The sequence below is a fragment of the Pelodiscus sinensis genome, chromosome 21, assembly GCF_052426305.1.
Source record: "Pelodiscus sinensis isolate ZL-2025 chromosome 21, ASM5242630v1, whole genome shotgun sequence".
NCBI classification, from domain to species: domain Eukaryota; kingdom Metazoa; phylum Chordata; order Testudines; family Trionychidae; genus Pelodiscus; species Pelodiscus sinensis.
The window spans coordinates 16,081,651-16,099,899 of NC_143072.1; the positions used below are offsets into that span (position 1 = coordinate 16,081,651).

Below are 18,249 nucleotides of genomic sequence, written 5' to 3' on the forward strand. Positions count from 1 at the left end.
GTACAAGTTCTGTGAATCCAATATAGATTTTCAACATACTTAGAAAAATGCATGAGAACATGCTGGGTGTTTTTTTCCATATGAGTTAGTTTCATTTATGACTGAAATGAAAGTGGGTGTTTTAAAACAAAGAAAAGCAAATCTGCCACTCTTTTTTCTTTGCCGTTCTAACCCCTGGAGTAGCTCCTCATGGTTTGAAAGAATAGTCAAAGTTACATTTGTTTCCAGTTTGTACCATGCAGTCCAGCAATGAAGTGATTTCTATTTCTGAGCTGTTGGATGCTTTTACACCTTAAGTGGTGTGTTGTTACAAATAATTAGAAAAGCGTTTCCTGTATTTTCCTCACCCTTTAAAATCCTGGAGTGTTATGGTTTCCCCTAGCAAACTCAAGAAGTTCTTGAAAGCAGGGCTCTCTTCATTATTCCCAAACAACTCTTCCTCTAAAGTCTGCAAAATACATTAAGAAGTCAAGTGAAAAACCAGGCTAGTTTTCATTCTGAGGACACAGGAGCCAGACTGAAAGTTGAAAGGCACATTAAAACCAGAGATGGGTGGTGTAATAAGGGACTCGTATACTAGCACTCCTGGATGTCAGGCTTTTGTTACTCACTGTAGTCCTGATTCTGATATTAGTGATATTAACATAAATTAAGGGTAACTCCACTGAAGTCAATGGAGTAACTCTGGTGTAAATCCAGACCAGAATCAGGCTCAGGTAGCACCACCTAGCAAGGCAACTTAAATTAGTATACAATGGTGGGGTACATAGCAGTGTTCCCTGCAAGTTGGGCACTTATGCAACCTCTCAGGAAAGATTCAAATACTGCCCAGCTGATAAGCAAAGTGCACACATCTAGGTTTTTTGTTTATACTTATGGTGCACATTCACACACGCCCTGGCGCACATAAAATGTATTCTGCACATGGATAGAAAAAATCCACACATGGATGAAAAAGATTAGAGAGAACATTGGTATATAGGCCATGCCCGTACTAGTCACAGTGGCTACATCTAGACTGGCATGATTTTCTGGAAATGCTTTTAGCGGAAAAGCACTTTTTTCGGAAAAGCGTCGGTGCCAATCTAGACGCGCTTTTCCGCAGAAAAGCCCCGATTGCCATTTTCACGATCGGGGCTTTTTTGCGGAAAACAAATCTGGGCTGTCTACACTGGCCCTTTTGCGCAGAAGTTTTGCACAAAAGGACTTTTGCCCGAACGGGAGCAGCATAGTATTTCTGCAAGAACACTGACAATCTTACATGATATCGTCAGTGCTTTTGCGGAAATTCAAGCGGCCAGTTTAGACAGCTGGCAAGTTTTTCTGCAAAAGCAGATGATTTTGCAGAAAAACTGGCCAGTCTAGACACAGCCAGTGTGGAGAGACTTAATACTCCATCTGAGTGGAGAAGCTACCATAAATATCAGCCTTCCATGAGTATTATCCTTCGCTGCAGGGAGCTAGTTTCAGCTGGAATGAATTACTCTAAGAGGAACAATGAAAGAAATGAAGACACGGGAGTCTGAGAACAGGGTATGTTGGCAGTAGATGTAATAATGGGATAGCTATACTGCTTATGATAATGCAGTATTTTGCCTTTATTTCTTTGGGTGTTTTTCCTCAGAACTAGAGCTGGTTGAGAAATTTCCAACCCAACATTTTTTTTCATCCGCAAAACTCAATTCATCAAAACTAAACCTGTTTGCATGAAAGGATTGGCTCTGACAAATCTCCCATTCCAAATGGGTTTTGAAAAAGTTTCTGAATTGTTGAAACATGCCATTTTGACATCTCAATGAAGTTTTGTTTTTCAGATTCAAAATGACTTTTCATTTTGGAGTTTTCATTTTTACTATAAAGTTTAGGGGGGTTTTAAAGTACAAATCAAAATGAAACATTGGAACATTATTGGTTTGCAAAAAATAAAAAATTAAGATTTCAACTTTTCATTCCATTTCAGGTTAGGGAAAAAATTCTAAAGCTTGAAAACTCTCCTGTGAAAAGATAGCCATTTCCTACCCATGTCCACTCCAAGCCACAGTGCAGCACCATACACTAAGCATAGGACCGCCCTAATTTTTAATCCCTGCTCCATCACTGCTGTGTGGTTAGGCCCATTACTTGACTTCCTGGTGCTTCAGTTTCCCAATCTGTACAATGGGGTTTATACTTCTTATATGCCCCACCAAAGCATTCTGACGTTTACAATAGAAAGGGTATTTTATCTGAACAATTTTAAAGGCACCATTTTCACAACAAATCTCCTAGAGATTTAAAAAATGCTCTGGTTTATTTAACTCAGAAAACTTTCTCCCAACAAGTTGCTTGAGGTTGGGAGAGGAGCAGTATAGCAGCTCTGCCTGGAGGGTACAATCATATCCACATGACACATTAAAATACATTGACACATTAACTTTAGCTCTTAACATTGCTACACCTGAAACCCCTTGGGCATGAGAGACCCACCAACCACATTTTGCAGCAACCTTTGATCAAACCAAAGAGCAATGGAAAAAGCATTTTTAGTTGCTGCTCTCAAAAAAACCCTCTTAAATAAGAGCTAGCTACTTAGCAATAACTGACAGATTAGCAAATGCACAAGTCAGGAACCAATGAGGAAAGTCACTTTTCTTTGACTGTGTTTTCTCCTTCTATTTGTGGCAGAGTCAGAAAAATGAATTTGCCTGCACATCATGCTGACTCAAGCAGTCCATGCTGGTGGAAGCTGATGGACACTGACTCATTCCAAAAGAATCCAAAAAAACAGGCTTGCCTGTCTTCAGCAATCAGCTGAATTAACTAGCTGGGGCTGTCCATGTGGGTTCTACTTCCACAGCATGCTGAAAGCCGCTTGTACCTGAGGAAGCACTGGGCCAAAGAACACATGGTGTGATTAGAACCATCTGCCATGGGCGTTGTGTTTGCTGAAGTCTGGCTGAAGGTTCTAATTGACAATTGAACATGTATATCGTTCTTCATCCTGGAGGATCTTTTCCCAACACTGCAATCGGCTTTCCAGGGTGCCATGACAGCTGTTTATTACCACACTGCAGTGCACAGGCCAGGACATGAAAAGTACACCCTGCTCAGTGAAAACTGCCATGGGATTTGGGGAAAGCAGAATTCAAAAAGCTACCTGATCACCTTCCTCAAAACCCACCTCTGCTGTGATGCCTTCAAATCATTCCTTCCTGGGATTAGTTAGGCAGCAGCACCTTTTCTTTTTCTGCTAACCCCTTCATTTTGTTACCTCATGCTTAGGGCTGCCAGATACTTTCACAAAAATCCCGAACATGGCAGGAAAAAAACCAATTGGTTGAGCAAAAAACCCCCCACAAAAAACAGGGAGCCAAAAAAAAAAGTTTCTGCACCTTTAAATATCCCCGTGCTCCTCACTCCCCACACTCCTCACTCCCCCATGACAGGTATTTTCTGTTTTTTTTTACCGGACGGGAGTCAGAAATAACGGACTGTCCAGGTAAAAACCAGACACTTGGCAACCCTACTCATGCTCCCTCTTTCCCATTTGATTGTTTGTCCATTATTCACAGCTTCTCTGACCTCTCAGGCATGTGCTCCCTGATGCAGAAACTAAGGCCAGATCCTCCGAGGTTTAGGTCTTAGCTCCCACTGAAATCAATGAGAGTTAGATGTCTACGTACACTGGAGGATCTGAGTCTAATTTCTTTGTTACTTGTCTGAAGAGTATTTGGTTTCATAGGTGCTACTTACCAAAATCCAAATAAAAAATAATATCGACAACAAATAGGTTCACAATATGCCTGAAAACCAAGACATTCTTATTAAAAGTCCCTGCAAGAATCTTTAAATCAAATGGAAGGAAAAGAAAGCACAGTTAATATTAAATCCAAATTAATACTTCATCCCCACTTCGGTATATTTCATAACAAAGGCTCCTTAATTATGATTTTTGCGTTAGTTGTTCAACACACAATAGAAGGAAATGGAAATATAGTCAAAAAGCCTGACAGAATAATATCTGCTAAATTATAAGATTCATCTCTGTCTGTATTGCACTTGCTAAACTCCCAGGTTAATGGAAGCATTTTCAGGGAACACGTACCTCCATAATCTACAGCCTTCTAATAAAAATATAACTGTTTGGCTGTCTAAACATATGTCTGATTAAAAAAACCATGGTCACTAAAATGGATTTTCAAATTAAGTGAGCTTGGGGGTTGATTTATATAATGATTTATTTTACAAGCATATCGTTTATTATTGAGCAAAAAAAAATGTGCATGTAATAAGAAATATATAATTGGATTGAAAACACTACCATATAATTACAAACATTTAGCAGTGTCAAGCACCCGCCATTCTCATCAACTTCAGCTGGAGTTTTGAATGCACAACATTTAAAGATCACTAGAGCCCTGCAAATCCACAGATATCTGCTTTATATCTGTGGGTATCTGCATTTTTGTGGATACAGATGTGGAGCTCCAAAAATCACACACCCGAGCTACTTTCTAGAATATGCTTACTGACAACACAATGGGGCTCCTTACCTGTTTAAATTTCTGATAAATCACACCAAATTTAAATGTGTTATTAACTTCGTGCTCATCATAAGACACTATCATCTGGGATGCCTGGAATAAAACAAAATGTGAATGATTTAATTCAGTAATTTGTAGGACTGGCATCTAAAATGTTACCTAGATAAAAACAGCATCTAGGAGAAGCACAATTTAGAGGGGAATGGTAAGGTTCTATGGGTAAGGTAAATAAGTCTTCCATGTCCTCACAGCTCTACATTTTTATTTGTCATTTACCAAATGCCACACTCATTCCTGGCTCTGTACTGTGGAGAGTCTATTGGTTAGGACCGGCCCTGAAAGCAAGAATAAAATAATGTTGACCTTGGTTTACACCAAAAGATTTTCAAAGCACCTCCTAATGTGCCGTCTCCAGCCTACAAGGTACTACAAAAATGATGAATATGCTTTAACTACCCAGTAAGAGATTTCTAGGTGAGCACAATTGCATAAATTCATGAGCAATGACAGAGAAACAAACAAGTGGAGTCCAGGTACTCGATCTCTTTTGAAGTGCACATTTTGTTCCAATCCACATCCACCCCACATCCTGGTGCAGGCCCTCAGCAGCTATGAATTGTTACCTGTCCACAGAGCATGGCTAGCCCAAACCTGGATGGTATGGCCCATTTATTCATATTTTATACCAACTAAACAACTCAAATACTCAAAAATATATCGAGCAGCTTCATATATATGCCTGTTAGCTTCATACATGTACCCCCTAGCAGTTCAATATGTGTCTTTGTCTCCCACTAATGGTTGGTCCACAAAAGAAGATAAAAGCCTACTTCAGCTGTCTGCTAATAAAATTACTCCTTTTGTTTAATCAGCGGAGACTCATCATTTTCAGCATTAATGGTCTCCACTTCATATTTGGTCAATGACCTAAGGAAGGCTATATACTTATCTTCTCATGAACTCTTCATTGAACTTGATGGTCACTTTTAAAAAGGACATTAATATGGAACTCCTACATATAGGCTGCAATTTTCCGAACACTCCAGAGAGTTAAGTGTCCAGATCAGATAGGAGTTTAGTACCTAACTCCCTTTGATTCATTTGGAAAGCTCAGCCTTGTTGACTGATTGCTACTGTCCTTTTTCAGGGGGAAGCAGGGTCATTGCATGATCACTGGAGAATCACACGTTGAGCCACGTAGGTTTGTTTCATGAACGTTCTCACAGTGGCTGTAAAAGGAGCAGCCTCTTTTTTTCTCCCTTGCATGGGGCTTCCAAGTACCTTACTCCTTCATTTCTGTCCCCTGCCAAGAGGAGATTCATCATTACAGGAGGCAGAGTTCCAAGCAACCATGGTTTGTTTGGTTTTGTCTTGTTTTATTCTCTTTAAAAAAAAAACTAGGGGGTCGGGTCACACCCTCTGATCACTATGCTCGCCTATCTCCCTCTCTCAGGCCACTTTCACTTCACTGAGAGAGGCTGTTGACGTGATGACATCATTCTATCGCCCGGTAGGAACATGCTGTCGTCCAGCAGGAAAAACTTTTTTATATATAGAGAGAGATGAGATTAAAAATAAACCATGTCATTTAAATATAATGGCCATGCTTCTTCAAATGTCCCGCGATCATGACTCTGTCACTGATCCTCAATGGGCCAAATTATTAGTTGAAGAACGATATAGTGTTGTGAGAGCTCTCAGCAGCACAGAGAATTCTTTTGGGTAAAAGGGGTGTGAACTCAGAACTACCTCCTGGCTCACGTTATGCTGAGTGCCCCCTGTGATCTCTCACCCCTCCAATAATTTATTCCACTCCAAAATGGAATAAACTATCTGCCTTTGCATTTTATAGCAGTTAAGTAGTTTTAGGGGTCACACCTCCATTCGTGCACAGGCATAAATCTGACTTGAAGTTTATGACAAGTATTTGGCAACTCCTTAAGTGTATATTGTCACTGCAAATTTTGGGGGGGGGCAACCTCAAATTCAATGCCAGAATTTGACCTAAATCAATGTGATTATAAGAGAAGTGTGAATCTATAGGGCTGCAACATCATAATTAATAAGGTGCAATTCTCCAGGGAGTTTTGCCTCAAAGCAGTATAAGGGAACATTTTCTGTAGTTTTAACCTAGAGTTTACCTTTAAATCTTGGTTTCAAACAGACTCCAAAATTTCAAAATGAGACCCATCGAGTTTCCCATTAATACCACGTGACACCCATTAGTGCCATACAATTTGGATACAGTTCTATGAACTGGCCCCAGGTTTGCACAAAGGTTTTGTAAACTCTTTAGGGTATGTCTACATTACAATGTAAGCCCAGATTTGGAACTCAGCCTCAAGCTTAGCCCCTCTTCTGTCTACACAAATCACATTATCCCAGGGCGTGGTCTTATGGGAGTGGAGGGTTTGAGGCTGGGACCAAGGGTTCTAGTCCTATAGGCTTGCAATATGGACACAGACCCTCTGGGCTCATGCTCTGTAAATCTTTCAGAAATATTCCACAGGCTGACCTTCTTTGTCTTCTAGACAGTCAAGTTTTCCTATACTTCACCACAAATAAAGGGCTGGAATTGCCCCATTTTAGGAAGGTGCTAGTAAGTCTGGTATATGTGTGGTTGGACTCAGGTTCTTATAATGCAGTGAAGATGCTGGAGTAACATTGGAATCAGAAAGTGAGTTTTTCCCCCAGATTGTAGCAGCTGTTTGCCATTAAGTATCTTTTTGATTTGCATGCAAGTAGCTAACAGCCTCCTCCCTGGTTTAGCTGCAGCACAGGGGCAGGAATGTAACCCTGAAGAGGCCGACCTCCCTTCATCAACAACATTATTGTATTCAATTGCCATGTGGTGCCTGGGATTGACCTGCTACTGCACTCCACCTATTTTGAGAATGTCCAAATTCAGACCCTGACTCATCTAATTTAAAAAATAGTATATTCGGAATTGCATCTACACATGGCTCAGGAAGAAACTTCCTTAAAGAGACACAGCTACTAAAAAAATTAAAAAACAACAATGGTCCTGTAGAACCTAATAGAGTAACCAAAAATAAAGAGAGCATTCATTTCTGTGCCCTCTAAAAAAGTACTCATTGGTGTTAGTAAATACACCCCTCCCCTCCCCCCACACACAATCATGTGACTGGGATATTCAAATTTTGTGATCTTACCCCAGGTCTGATGACTGAGTCAAGGAAACAAAGTTCCATGAATTCCTGAGTCCCACACTAATTATACTCTCCCCTTACTCCATTGGCAGTAAAGAAAAATATACTTGCCTATGCGTCTCAAGAGTGGGTTACTTCCTCGCTTTACTGCTATTAGCTATGCAGCTAACTAGCCAATCGTATGAGTGTAACCCACACTCCTTCTGCGTGTGACGCACTGTCCCATCTAGTGACACGGAATCCACTTGCAGAGGGTACGTCTACACAGCAGTGTTATTTCGGAATACAGGCAGTCCCCGAGTTACGCGGATCCGACTTATGTCGGATCCGCAGTTACGAACGGGGCGTCTCCCTGGTCTCCAGCAGACCAGGGAGAGGAAGCAAAGCGGCGGAGCACACGGGCAGTGGACAGCCCAGACACGTCTGGGCTGTCCACTGCCCGCGTGCTCCGCGGCTTTGCTCTGCTTTGCTCCCCGTCCCCCTGGTCAGTTTCAGCAGAGGCTGAATCAGGACGCCTGGGGCAGAGCAGCTTGGGTGCTGCTGGGTTGGTCCAGTAGCGCCGAGGAGCGGCGGCGCTACTGGACCAACCCAGCAGCACCCCAGCTGCTCTGCCCCAGGCATCCCCAAGTCAGCCGCTGCTGAAACTGACCAGTGGCTGACTACAGGAAGCCCCTGCCCCAGGCTTCCTGGAATCAGCCGCTGATCAGTTTCAGCAGCAGCTGACTTGGGGATGCCTGGGGTTCTTAAGTTGAATCTGTGTGTAAGTCAGAACTGGCGTCCAGATTCAGCCGCTGTTGAAACTGATCAGTTTCAGCAGCGGCTGAAACTGGACGCCAGTTCTGACTTACACACAGATTCAACTTAAGAACAAACCTACAGTCCCTATCTTGTACGTAACCCGGGGACTGCCTGTAATAAAATGCATCTACATTGTAAGCCATTATTTCAAAATAATGTCAAGATGGAGGACTTCTTACTCCAATTCTGTAACCGTCATTTCACGAGGAGTAAGGGAAGTCAGAGGAAGAGTGTTCTTTCTTGGACATCCTGCTATGTAGACAGAGCCAAAAGCCGAATTAAGACATTTCAACTTCAGCTCTGCAATTGACTGAAGTTGCAATCTCAATTAGACGTTAGCCCTGCTGTGTAGACATACCCAGAGAGAATAATGAGTCTGCTCTACAGCCCTAGCTAATAGACAGCTGACTTCTGGCTCATGGAGTAGAAGCTCATGCACTAAGCTCTAGAGATCCCAGATTTGATTCTGCCAGCAGATGACGGAGGTCTGTCAGTGTGACGAGCACATTTCTACTTTGCATATGTAAATGAGTGCACAAATTAGGCAAGCTGTTTTGAAAACCTTCAGATACAGCAACCCCGAGCTAGAGTATTAGATGGTCTTTCTCCTCACCTTGGGATACAAGACGGGGTTAAACTTCAGTCCAGAGGCATCATCACAGAAAGCCTACCACAAATAAAAACAAAATCAGCACAAGACGGTAAGACAGTGTTTATAAAAGCATTTGGCTTCCTTTAATCTCTTAGGGTATGTCTACACTACCCTCCTAATTCGAACTAGGAGGGTAATGTAGGCATACCGCACTTGCAAATGAAGCCCGGGATTTGAATTTCCCGGGCTTTATTTGCATAAACCGGGCGCCGCCATTTTTAAATCCCGGCTAGTTCGAACCCCGTGCCGCGCGGCTACACGTGGCACGAAGTAGCTAGTTCGGATTAGGCTTCTAATCCGAACTTGCTGTACTCCTCGTGGAATGAGGAGTACAGCTAGTTCGGATCAGGAAGCCTAATCCGAACTAGCTACTCCGTGCCACGTGTAGCCGCGCGGCACGGGGTTCGAACTAGCCGGGATTTAAAAATGGCGGCGCCCGGCTTATGCAAATAAAGCCCGGGAAATTCAAATCCCGGGCTTCATTTGCAAGTGCGGTATGCCTACATTACCCCGCTAGTTCGAACTAGCGGGGTAGTGTAGACATACCCTTAGTGCAGGAGAGGAGGAAGGGAAATAAATACAATGCCCCCAGAGAATTCAATTCCTCCAGTGTATAACCCTCCCATCCACACAGCAGCTCCTACCACAGGGGTGGGCAAGATAAGGCCCACGGGTTGGATGTGGTCCTCCAAGCCTTTTGATCTGGCCCATGGCCCACCCTGCCAAGACCCGGGAGAGGCAGGCTCTCTCCCTGCTACAACCCGAGGCTGCTCAAAACAGCTGGCGGTTCCCTCTTGGTGCTGTGCACCCCTGGTAGGGGGCAGGGAGAGACTTCACGCGCTGCCCCACCCAGTCCAATCACGCCCTCCATAGAAAAGTGCGGCCCTTGACTTCTTACCAAAATCTTGGAGTGATCCCATCAAAAATTATTGCCTACCCCTGCCTTACCACTGTCACTCCCCCTCAGGGCCAGCTTTAGGCCGATTCCCCTGATTCCCCCGAATCGGACCCCGCAACTAAGAGTGGGGCCCCGTGCCTAAGAGGGCCCCGTTCCTGGGCACGCGGTGCATGTGTGGCCCCACCCCACCGAATCGGGACCCGCACTTCCTAAAGCCGGCCCTGTTCCCCCTCCTTATGTCTGGAATTGCCACTAAGGGTACGTCTAAACTACGGGGTTTTTTTGCAAAAGGAGATATGCAAATTTAGCGCTAATTTGCATATCTTCTTCCGATTGCTTTTTTGAACGTGAAAGTAGTCTGGATACATTTTTTTTCGGAAAAAAAAAACTTTTTCAAATAACTGCATAACCCTCCTTTTTTTAGGAAGAGCGGGGTTTTTTTTTTTTGAAAAAGGTTTTTTTTTCCCAAAAAAGCCCCTTTCACTTTTGAAAACCCTGCTTTCGAAAAAGCTATCGGAAAAAGATATGCAAATTAGTGCTGAATTTGCACATCTCCTTTCGAAAAAAAAATGTAGTCTTGATGTATCCTAAGGGAAGATATATGCCAAGTCAAGGTTTCTAGCTTAATATAATGAGCCAAATTCAGCTCTAAATTCAATGCATTTTCTTCACCGCTTCTTCTCTAATTCTAATTCCGTCAGCGAGAACCTGGTATTCATCGAATTTTACAGGTGAAGACTAATTATAGCAGTTAACTTCTCACATTAAAGGGTTTGCGCAAAACAGAGCGAAGTGAATAATGATTTACTGACACTGAAGTGGCACCTATGTCGCATTTTGCTCAAACCACATTTATAGCTCTCTTTTCACAAAGGTGCATGCAGGTAGACCCTTGTTCCTGCTAAGGATTAAGGGCCAACAGTGAAGCAAAATTTGTTTTTTGCAGTTGTTCGTATAGATTACATCATCCAATCAGGAAACCGAAGAAAATACCACGAGAAAGACAACCAGTCCCACAGCTCAAATATTAAACTCATGAACATTGACTGCTGGCAGCAAGCTGTTTCCAAGCCTGAAATGTGTTCACACAAAGAATTCAAACAAATTGGTAAAAATCACAGCCTGTTCTCAGACAATGTGTGAATAGAATAAAGGGCAACATTGGCCAAATACACTGCTTTGCAAAGTTTGTGCATTGCTGACGTAGGAGTCAAAATAAAGCTGCATTATCACAAAACATTGTTCCCTGCACAGAAGGATGATGCTACCATAGCGCTGGCAAACTAAAACAGCATTTTACTTCTGATTAAGCAAGAGGACGCACATATTTGCTGCCCCTTGTTCTGTTAGGCCAACACACACAGTAATAGCAGAAACCTTAATTACCTTCTCTTTATGGCTTTGTAGACCATTTACATCCCCTTCTCTCTTAATTCTCTCTCACCTCTCTGGCAGCAGCACATCATGGCTGTGCTCATGTATAACATGGGGTAGTAATGATAACCAATAACAGCTGCTCGTCTGACTATTCGACCGAAGATCTCCAAGACCTTTCCAATGGTCAACCCGACTATGACTTGCCACTCCTGAGAGATGCACATTATACCATCCCCGCTTTACAGATGTGAAAACTGAGGCACAAAGCAAATAAATGATTTGCCCAAAGTCACACAGCAAGTAAGCAACAGAAGCAGGAAGAGAGCCCTAAAATCTGGACATTATTCTCTATGCTGATTTTCTGAGAACTCCACCTCCAGGATAAATGTTATAACAGTACAGGTTGGTCCTCTCGACTCTGGCACTCTCTGGTCAGGCAAGATTGTGGGCTGGCATGATTTTAGATAGCCAAGTGTCCACTTATCATTGGTATGACCAAGTTTCCCGTGGTCCCATAAAGTTTGTTTACAGCCACCAGTCCTGGCTCTCAGTGTTCTGTGCTGTTAATTACCCCTAAATGTCTTCTAAGAGTCCAGAAAGCAGTGGAAGTGCTGGTAATGCTACTAGACACTATTGACCTCTCATGGTTTGGCAAATTCTCTGGTTCAGCACCGATCAGGTCCCGAGGGGGCCGGAAAAGAGAGGTCCAACCTGTATCTGTATTTGCAAATTTTCCCACTGCACACTTGGCGCATCCACGTCTCACAAACCCGTTCTCTCCAGGCAATGTAGACAGTTTACCTTTGCAATCTGCGGGATACTAGGAAACTTGCTAAGTCCTGCCAGGGGGATCCTTTCATGTAATGTTTTCACTTTGGACCTAAGGAAAGAAAAGAGAAGAATGGAGAGAATGAAACAAGTTACGATCGTAGAGATGCCTCCTGAGCTTCCAGGCACGGTAATTGTGACTGGTAATGTGCAGGGAAACTACAGCAGGCATCTCTTCCAGATGTTTGGAAATGATACCCCACTGTATTTCCTGGGTATGACTAGGAACGATTGCCTCCATTCCTTTCACTGCCTCTGCAGCTCTGTTGTGCTCAAATATTCCTGTTCTGGTGAGAGACGAAGAAGATAACTCAGGCGCTGGGTCTCATCAGTTTACAGAAGGGTTGGTACTAACTATGATTGATATTATCCATTATTCTCCCAGAGATTTTTTTTATCTTCGCTTTCACTGGGCTTGGCTACAGACCAAAGTCTAATGTTCATTCCCAGAGTAATCTCAAGATACGATATCCCAGCTGCAGTGCAAGTAAAACAATGTCCCAATCCCTTTTATATACCCATGGGGGATACCTGTTACATCTCTGAGAACCAATTTCATCTACATCCATTAGGGTGTAAAAACTGATAACGGATATTTAAATAGTGATTTTTTTTGTTTAACTTTAGAGGGAGAAGGGAGGTAGATTCATACCTGAGTATGATCCTTAAATATTCAGTACCATCTGCCTCTTCGCACTTAATAGAAAGAATCAGATTTCCTAGGCTGCTGGCTGTACAATAAAAATTTAAATGATCCTAAAAATAGAAGAGATGTGTTAATGCAATGTGATAAGGCAGCCTTATAGAGTGGCAACGACCTACATCCCTGCTACCTAAAATGCTCCTTAGACACTGGTCCCTGTGTCAAGAGAAAACAAGGGTGGTTCATTACAGTCTTAGGAAATTCTCCAACACCTCACTCACAAATGTTTCATGTCTCTGTCCTTTCAGAACCTGAAAGGGCTTATTGATATCAGCCTGTACTATATTACAGTTAGGACCTCTCTGGTCCAGGACTCTCTGGTCTGGCAACATCCGTGGCCCAGCAGGACCACAGATGTTGCTGGAACAGAGAACCCCAGCGGCTGGGAGTGGGCACCAGTGGGGAGTTCGGTGACAAAGTGGCCGGCAGCCAGAAGCACGTTTGGGGTCAGCGGCCAGGGCCAGGAGCATGGCCAGGGCCAGCAATCAGCAGATGTGGCAGGGGGCAAGTGGCCAGGAGCATGTCTGGTCCAGGTATGGGGCTAGGGCTGGAAGCGCAGCCGGGAGGGCTGCTTAGAAGCTGGGAGAGCAGCCCAGCAGCTGGGGGGCTGGTGACCCCCTGGAAGAGCCTGGAGGCTGGCAGCAGAGGGGCCGGTATTAACTTCCCCTGTTCCATCAAACTCCCTCTTTTGGGACCGGACAGGTTGTGAGGGTGCTGGACAGGGAGGTCCAACCTGTACTCTGTCTTTTGCTTATTCACAGGAACAAAGTGGACTATAGAATTTTCATTAGCAAAGGTAAATAAGGATTTTTCCCCTCAGGAAGAGACAATAACACAGAATCAGGTATTTGTCTATTTTGTTCTTAAAAACCTACACTGATGAGGATTCCAGAAACTCTCTTGGAAGCCAATTCCAGGATGTAACTGTCCTTATTGTTAACACGTTCCTAATGTCTAACCTAAATCTCCCTGGTTGCAGATTAAGTCAATTATTTCTTGTCCTACCTTCAGCATGCCTGAACTGTTCAATGAAAGTGTTAAATGTTAACCAAATAATAATAATTTACTTCACATTTGAGCTTATGAATGTCTAAACACATGAGTCAAACCCAGATAGCACACAACACCACAAAATATTTTCGGGAAGTTTAGACCTCAGTGCAAATATTGTGACTTAGGTTTATCACTAATTTTTTAACTCAATATCATGAAGAGAATCTTGATGACTGTAAAAAACAATGCTCTAAATATCAGGGACCAGAAATAAGTCGTGTCTGGGTACTTGATTTTTTACTGGATTTCCAATGCCTGTTGAAAACCACTTCTAAAGTCTCGCTGTTTTCACATTGTCCACAAGAAGGAGTTACTAGATTAAAATGAGGAAGGATTTGTAATAACTTGAGGCAAGTGATAGGTAGCTCAGGTTGGGAAATGGATTTTCTCTCCCATGAAAAGTTTTGAGACTTTGAAAAAATAATTATCCCAAAATTGGGACAAAAAGCCAAGATTTTTAACAAATTTTGCAAAATGAAATTCTGAAAAAAAAATTGCATGGATTTTGACCATTTTTAACATATAAGATAAAGTGCGTTTTGAAATGAATAAGCATTTTTAAAAAATCAAAACTTCCTGTTCTGACAACATTGCAACAAGATCTTCTGACATTTGCAAACAAGTTTTGGCAATTCTTGTTTCAGACCAAATTTGGTTGAAACCTTTATAACTGAGGAAATTTTGGGGGGAGTGGAAATGGCTTTTCCTGATGAAAAACTGTTTCTAAGTTTAGTGAGAGGGATCTCATGCTTTAGAACACACTGATCCAGATTGGGAGACTGGGGCCAGGAAAGTCTTGAAACCCTTGTCAGCATTTGCTAGAATAGTACCTAAACTGAAATGATGGGATTCAAATTCACAACTCTGGTCCTTTCTTATGGGGGGAAGGCACACAATTCCAAGTTAACCTGCTCCTCTGGGGTTCCCATTAGGGATGTAAAGAGTAGACGACTATACGATTAACCAATAAGCCTAGAGGTTTGGGTTAATCTAGTCGACCACTCGCATTTCTCCCTCCTCCCCTCCCAGCAAGAGGCAGCAAGAGAGGCGGGGGAAGAAGCAGGAACTGGTGCTAGAGGGAGCCAGCTTAAAGGCTGGTTGCCCCCAGCACCAGCTCTGCAGTACCACCTGCCTTCCCACCCGTTGCCCCAGTGCTGCTGCCTCTATCAGCAGAGGAAGCAGGGGAGGCTGCTGCGGCACTGATACAGAGGCAGCAGTGCGGGGTGGCAGGGGTGGGGCCAGAGCACATTGGCTGCCAGGCCTGCCCCCAGGGACTATAGCATAGTCGAGTAAGGGCTAAGATTTCATGTGATCACTCAACTGTTCAATAACCCAACAGCTAACATCCCGAATTCCGATGATCCATCCTGTTTTCTCTCTATCCTCATTTATGAAGTGCATATGGCACTGAGTGCATTGTGAGCTCATAACAGAGAAATCAGACTAATGGCAGAATGACGGTGACGACTGAACAAAGGTGCGGCCATGTAAAAGTTAAGGAGAGGAGCAAAGCGACCAGAGTTCTGCAGCCATGTTGTCGGGGGAAGTGCCCTTTCACGTCCTCACTCAAATGGCTACAGCTAATGACACATGAGTTTCCAGAGATGGCTGAAAAATGAAATGAGATTTTTCCTCAAAAAATTGTGCAGGAGGGTTCATTGTAATTTAAAATGTTGGGGAAAATAAATCATTTTTTTTTCAGCTGGCCCAAGTAACTAATTATCCTTTCTGAAGAAAATCTGTGGGTTACACATGGGACACTGATGACTCCATGTAGATCCGCGGCATCAGAGTTTGCAGCTAGGAGCTCTGGATCCTAAGGTGTGAGTGTCTATTGCAGGGGTGGACAATAAGAGGCCCACGAGCTGGAAACACTTCACTGAAGACACCTTATTTACCTGCACGTTTGCAGGAACAGCCACTTGCAGCTCCCATTGGCTGGGGAGCACTGTTCCTGGACAATGGGAGCTGTGGGAAGTGGTGTGGATCACGACATCACTTTCCACAGCTCCCATTGGCTGGGAATGGTGATCCATAGCCAATGGGAGCTGTGAGTGGCTGTCCCTGCAGACATGCAAGTAAATATAATGTGGCAGCTTGCCAGGGGCTAACCCTGAGAAACCTCATCTGGCCCATGGGCCACTTATTGCCCACCCCTGCGCTATTGCCTGAGTTAAAAGACCTCTTTCTCTTAGCTAATGCCATAGCAGGCTCAATCTCCAATTTGCCCAGCCACCACTAGAGGGGGACAGAGTGCCACACGGAACCGACATAGCTTACAAGAGACTGAGAAACATGCATGCATATTGAGCACTGACCTTCCCTAGGAAGTGTTTTCTGTACGCCCTGGCTTCACCTTTGCACTCTAATTTATACCCAAATGTGCTAGGGCTCAGGTTTTCCTCTTCCTCTTCGTAGATGCTGCTATCCGACGAGGTGGGCGTGCTGATGTTTTCTGGGTCTTCAATCCAATACCCGCCAAACTGAGGCAGAATGATTAAGGGATAAGGGCCTCCTTTCTCTAAAATCTGTGAAGAATTCCAATAAAGTGCCATGAGGATACAATGCAGAGCAACAGGGATGGAATTAGCCGGGGCAAAGCAGACTGATCAGTGGGGGTACGTCTACACTACAGCGCTAGTTCGAACTAACTTAGTTCGAATTAGTTAATTCGAACTAAGCTAGTTCGAACTAACGCATCTAGAACTAAAAACTAGTTCGAACTAGCGTTTTGCTAGTTCGAACTAGTAAGTCCACATTGAGTGGACTCTGAACAGGGCTTAATGATGGCCGGAAGCAGTGCCGGCAGGGCATAAAAGGAGGACTTAGAGCATGGAGATGCTGTCTCAGGCTAGCCGAGGGCTGCGCTTAAAGGGTCCCGACCCCCACCCCGGACACACAGTTCTAAGGGGTGCCCCGCTTGCAAAGAAGTTCTGGCTTGGAGTGCCCTGAGTGCCCACACTGGGCACATCACACCACTCGGCCATCAGCCCGGCTGCACTTGCCGCAGGCTGCCATCTGGGGAGAGGGAGTAATTGGGGGGCTGCAGGAGAGCTTCCACCCCCAGAAGCCCGCAGAGCCAGCCCAGTCCTCCCCATCGGGGGCTCGTACCCCATTCCTCCCTCACCTCCTTCCACTTGCCCTTCCCTAGCCCCCCTTCTTATTGATGTACAAAATAAAGATAACGTTTCTTCCAACATTGACTCTGTCTTTATTGAACAAAACTGGGGGAGACTGGGAAAAGGAGGTGGGAGAGGGGAAGAGAAAGGCTGGGAGAGGGGAGGGCAACTAACATGATCAGGGGTTGGGAACAGGTCCCAGATGAAGAGAGGCTACAGAGACTGGGACTGTTCAGCTTAGAAAAGAGGAGACGGAGGGGGGACAGGATAGAGGTCTCTAAAAGCAGGGGTTGGGTGGAGAGGGTGCATTCAGAAAAGTTCTTCCTGAGTTCCCATAAAGAAGGACTAGAGGACACCAAAGGAAAGGAATGGGTAGCAGGCTTGAAACTAGTAAGAGAAAGTTGTTGTTCTTGACAAAGCAAATAGTTAACCTGTGGAACTCCTTGCTGCAGGAGGCTGTGAAGGCTACAACTAGAACAGAGTTGAAAGGGAAGTGAGATAAAGTGATGGAGGTTGGGTCCATGGAGTCCTATTAGCCAGAGGGTAGGAGTGGTGTCCCTGCCCAAAGTTTGTGGAAGGCTGGAGAGGGATGGCACGAGACAAATGGCTTGGTCATTGTCTTCGGTCCATCCCCTCCAGGATCCCTAGGGTTGGCCGCTGTTGGCAGACAGGCTACTGGGCTAGATGGACCTTTGGTCTGACCCAGTACGGCCATTGTAAGCTCAGGGCTCAGTGTCGGGGGTCTCAGTGGACCCCCTTGATTTTCATGCACACCTGGTCCTGGGTGGCCAGGCTGGCAGCTCTCCTGCCCTAGACGGCCACTTTCCTGTGCCTAGTGCGGAGATCGTGGACGAGGTCCACGATGTCCGCACTAGCCCAGGAAGGTGCCCGCCTCTTGCGGTCCAGGGCAAGCTCCCGGGAGCCGCCAGCCTGGTCCCGGCAAGAGGGGGTGGGCTGGGGGGCATCGGGTGGGTGGCTCTGTGCCGTGCCAGGTGCAGGGTCTGCTAGCTGGGTGCTGGCAGGCTTGCACCTGGCACGGGCACCGTAGCCAGCCCGTGCCCCTTTAAGGGGTCCGGGGCCGGGAGGGGGGCATAGAGTTTCCCTGGTGTTGGCCAGAGTGGCCACCAG

At 44.7% G+C, this 18,249-nt stretch overlaps 1 protein-coding gene across 8 annotated transcripts in view; it reads right to left on the reverse strand.

Moving 5' to 3' along the window:
* RAP1GAP2 (RAP1 GTPase activating protein 2) overlaps positions 1-18,249 on the reverse strand; it is a 353,090-nt gene that overhangs the window by 52,719 nt on the left and 282,122 nt on the right. For all 8 annotated transcript variants that reach the window (XM_075904876.2, XM_025179236.3, XM_075904878.2 and 5 more), the window contains 6 exons: positions 16,321-16,530; positions 12,899-13,002; positions 12,220-12,298; positions 9,105-9,158; positions 4,533-4,616; positions 348-448 (listed from right to left, as the gene is read on the reverse strand). In XM_075904876.2, the coding sequence (XP_075760991.2) occupies positions 348-448; positions 4,533-4,616; positions 9,105-9,158; positions 12,220-12,298; positions 12,899-13,002; positions 16,321-16,530 (632 nt within the window). The remainder of the gene's footprint in view (positions 1-347; positions 449-4,532; positions 4,617-9,104; positions 9,159-12,219; positions 12,299-12,898; positions 13,003-16,320; positions 16,531-18,249) is intronic.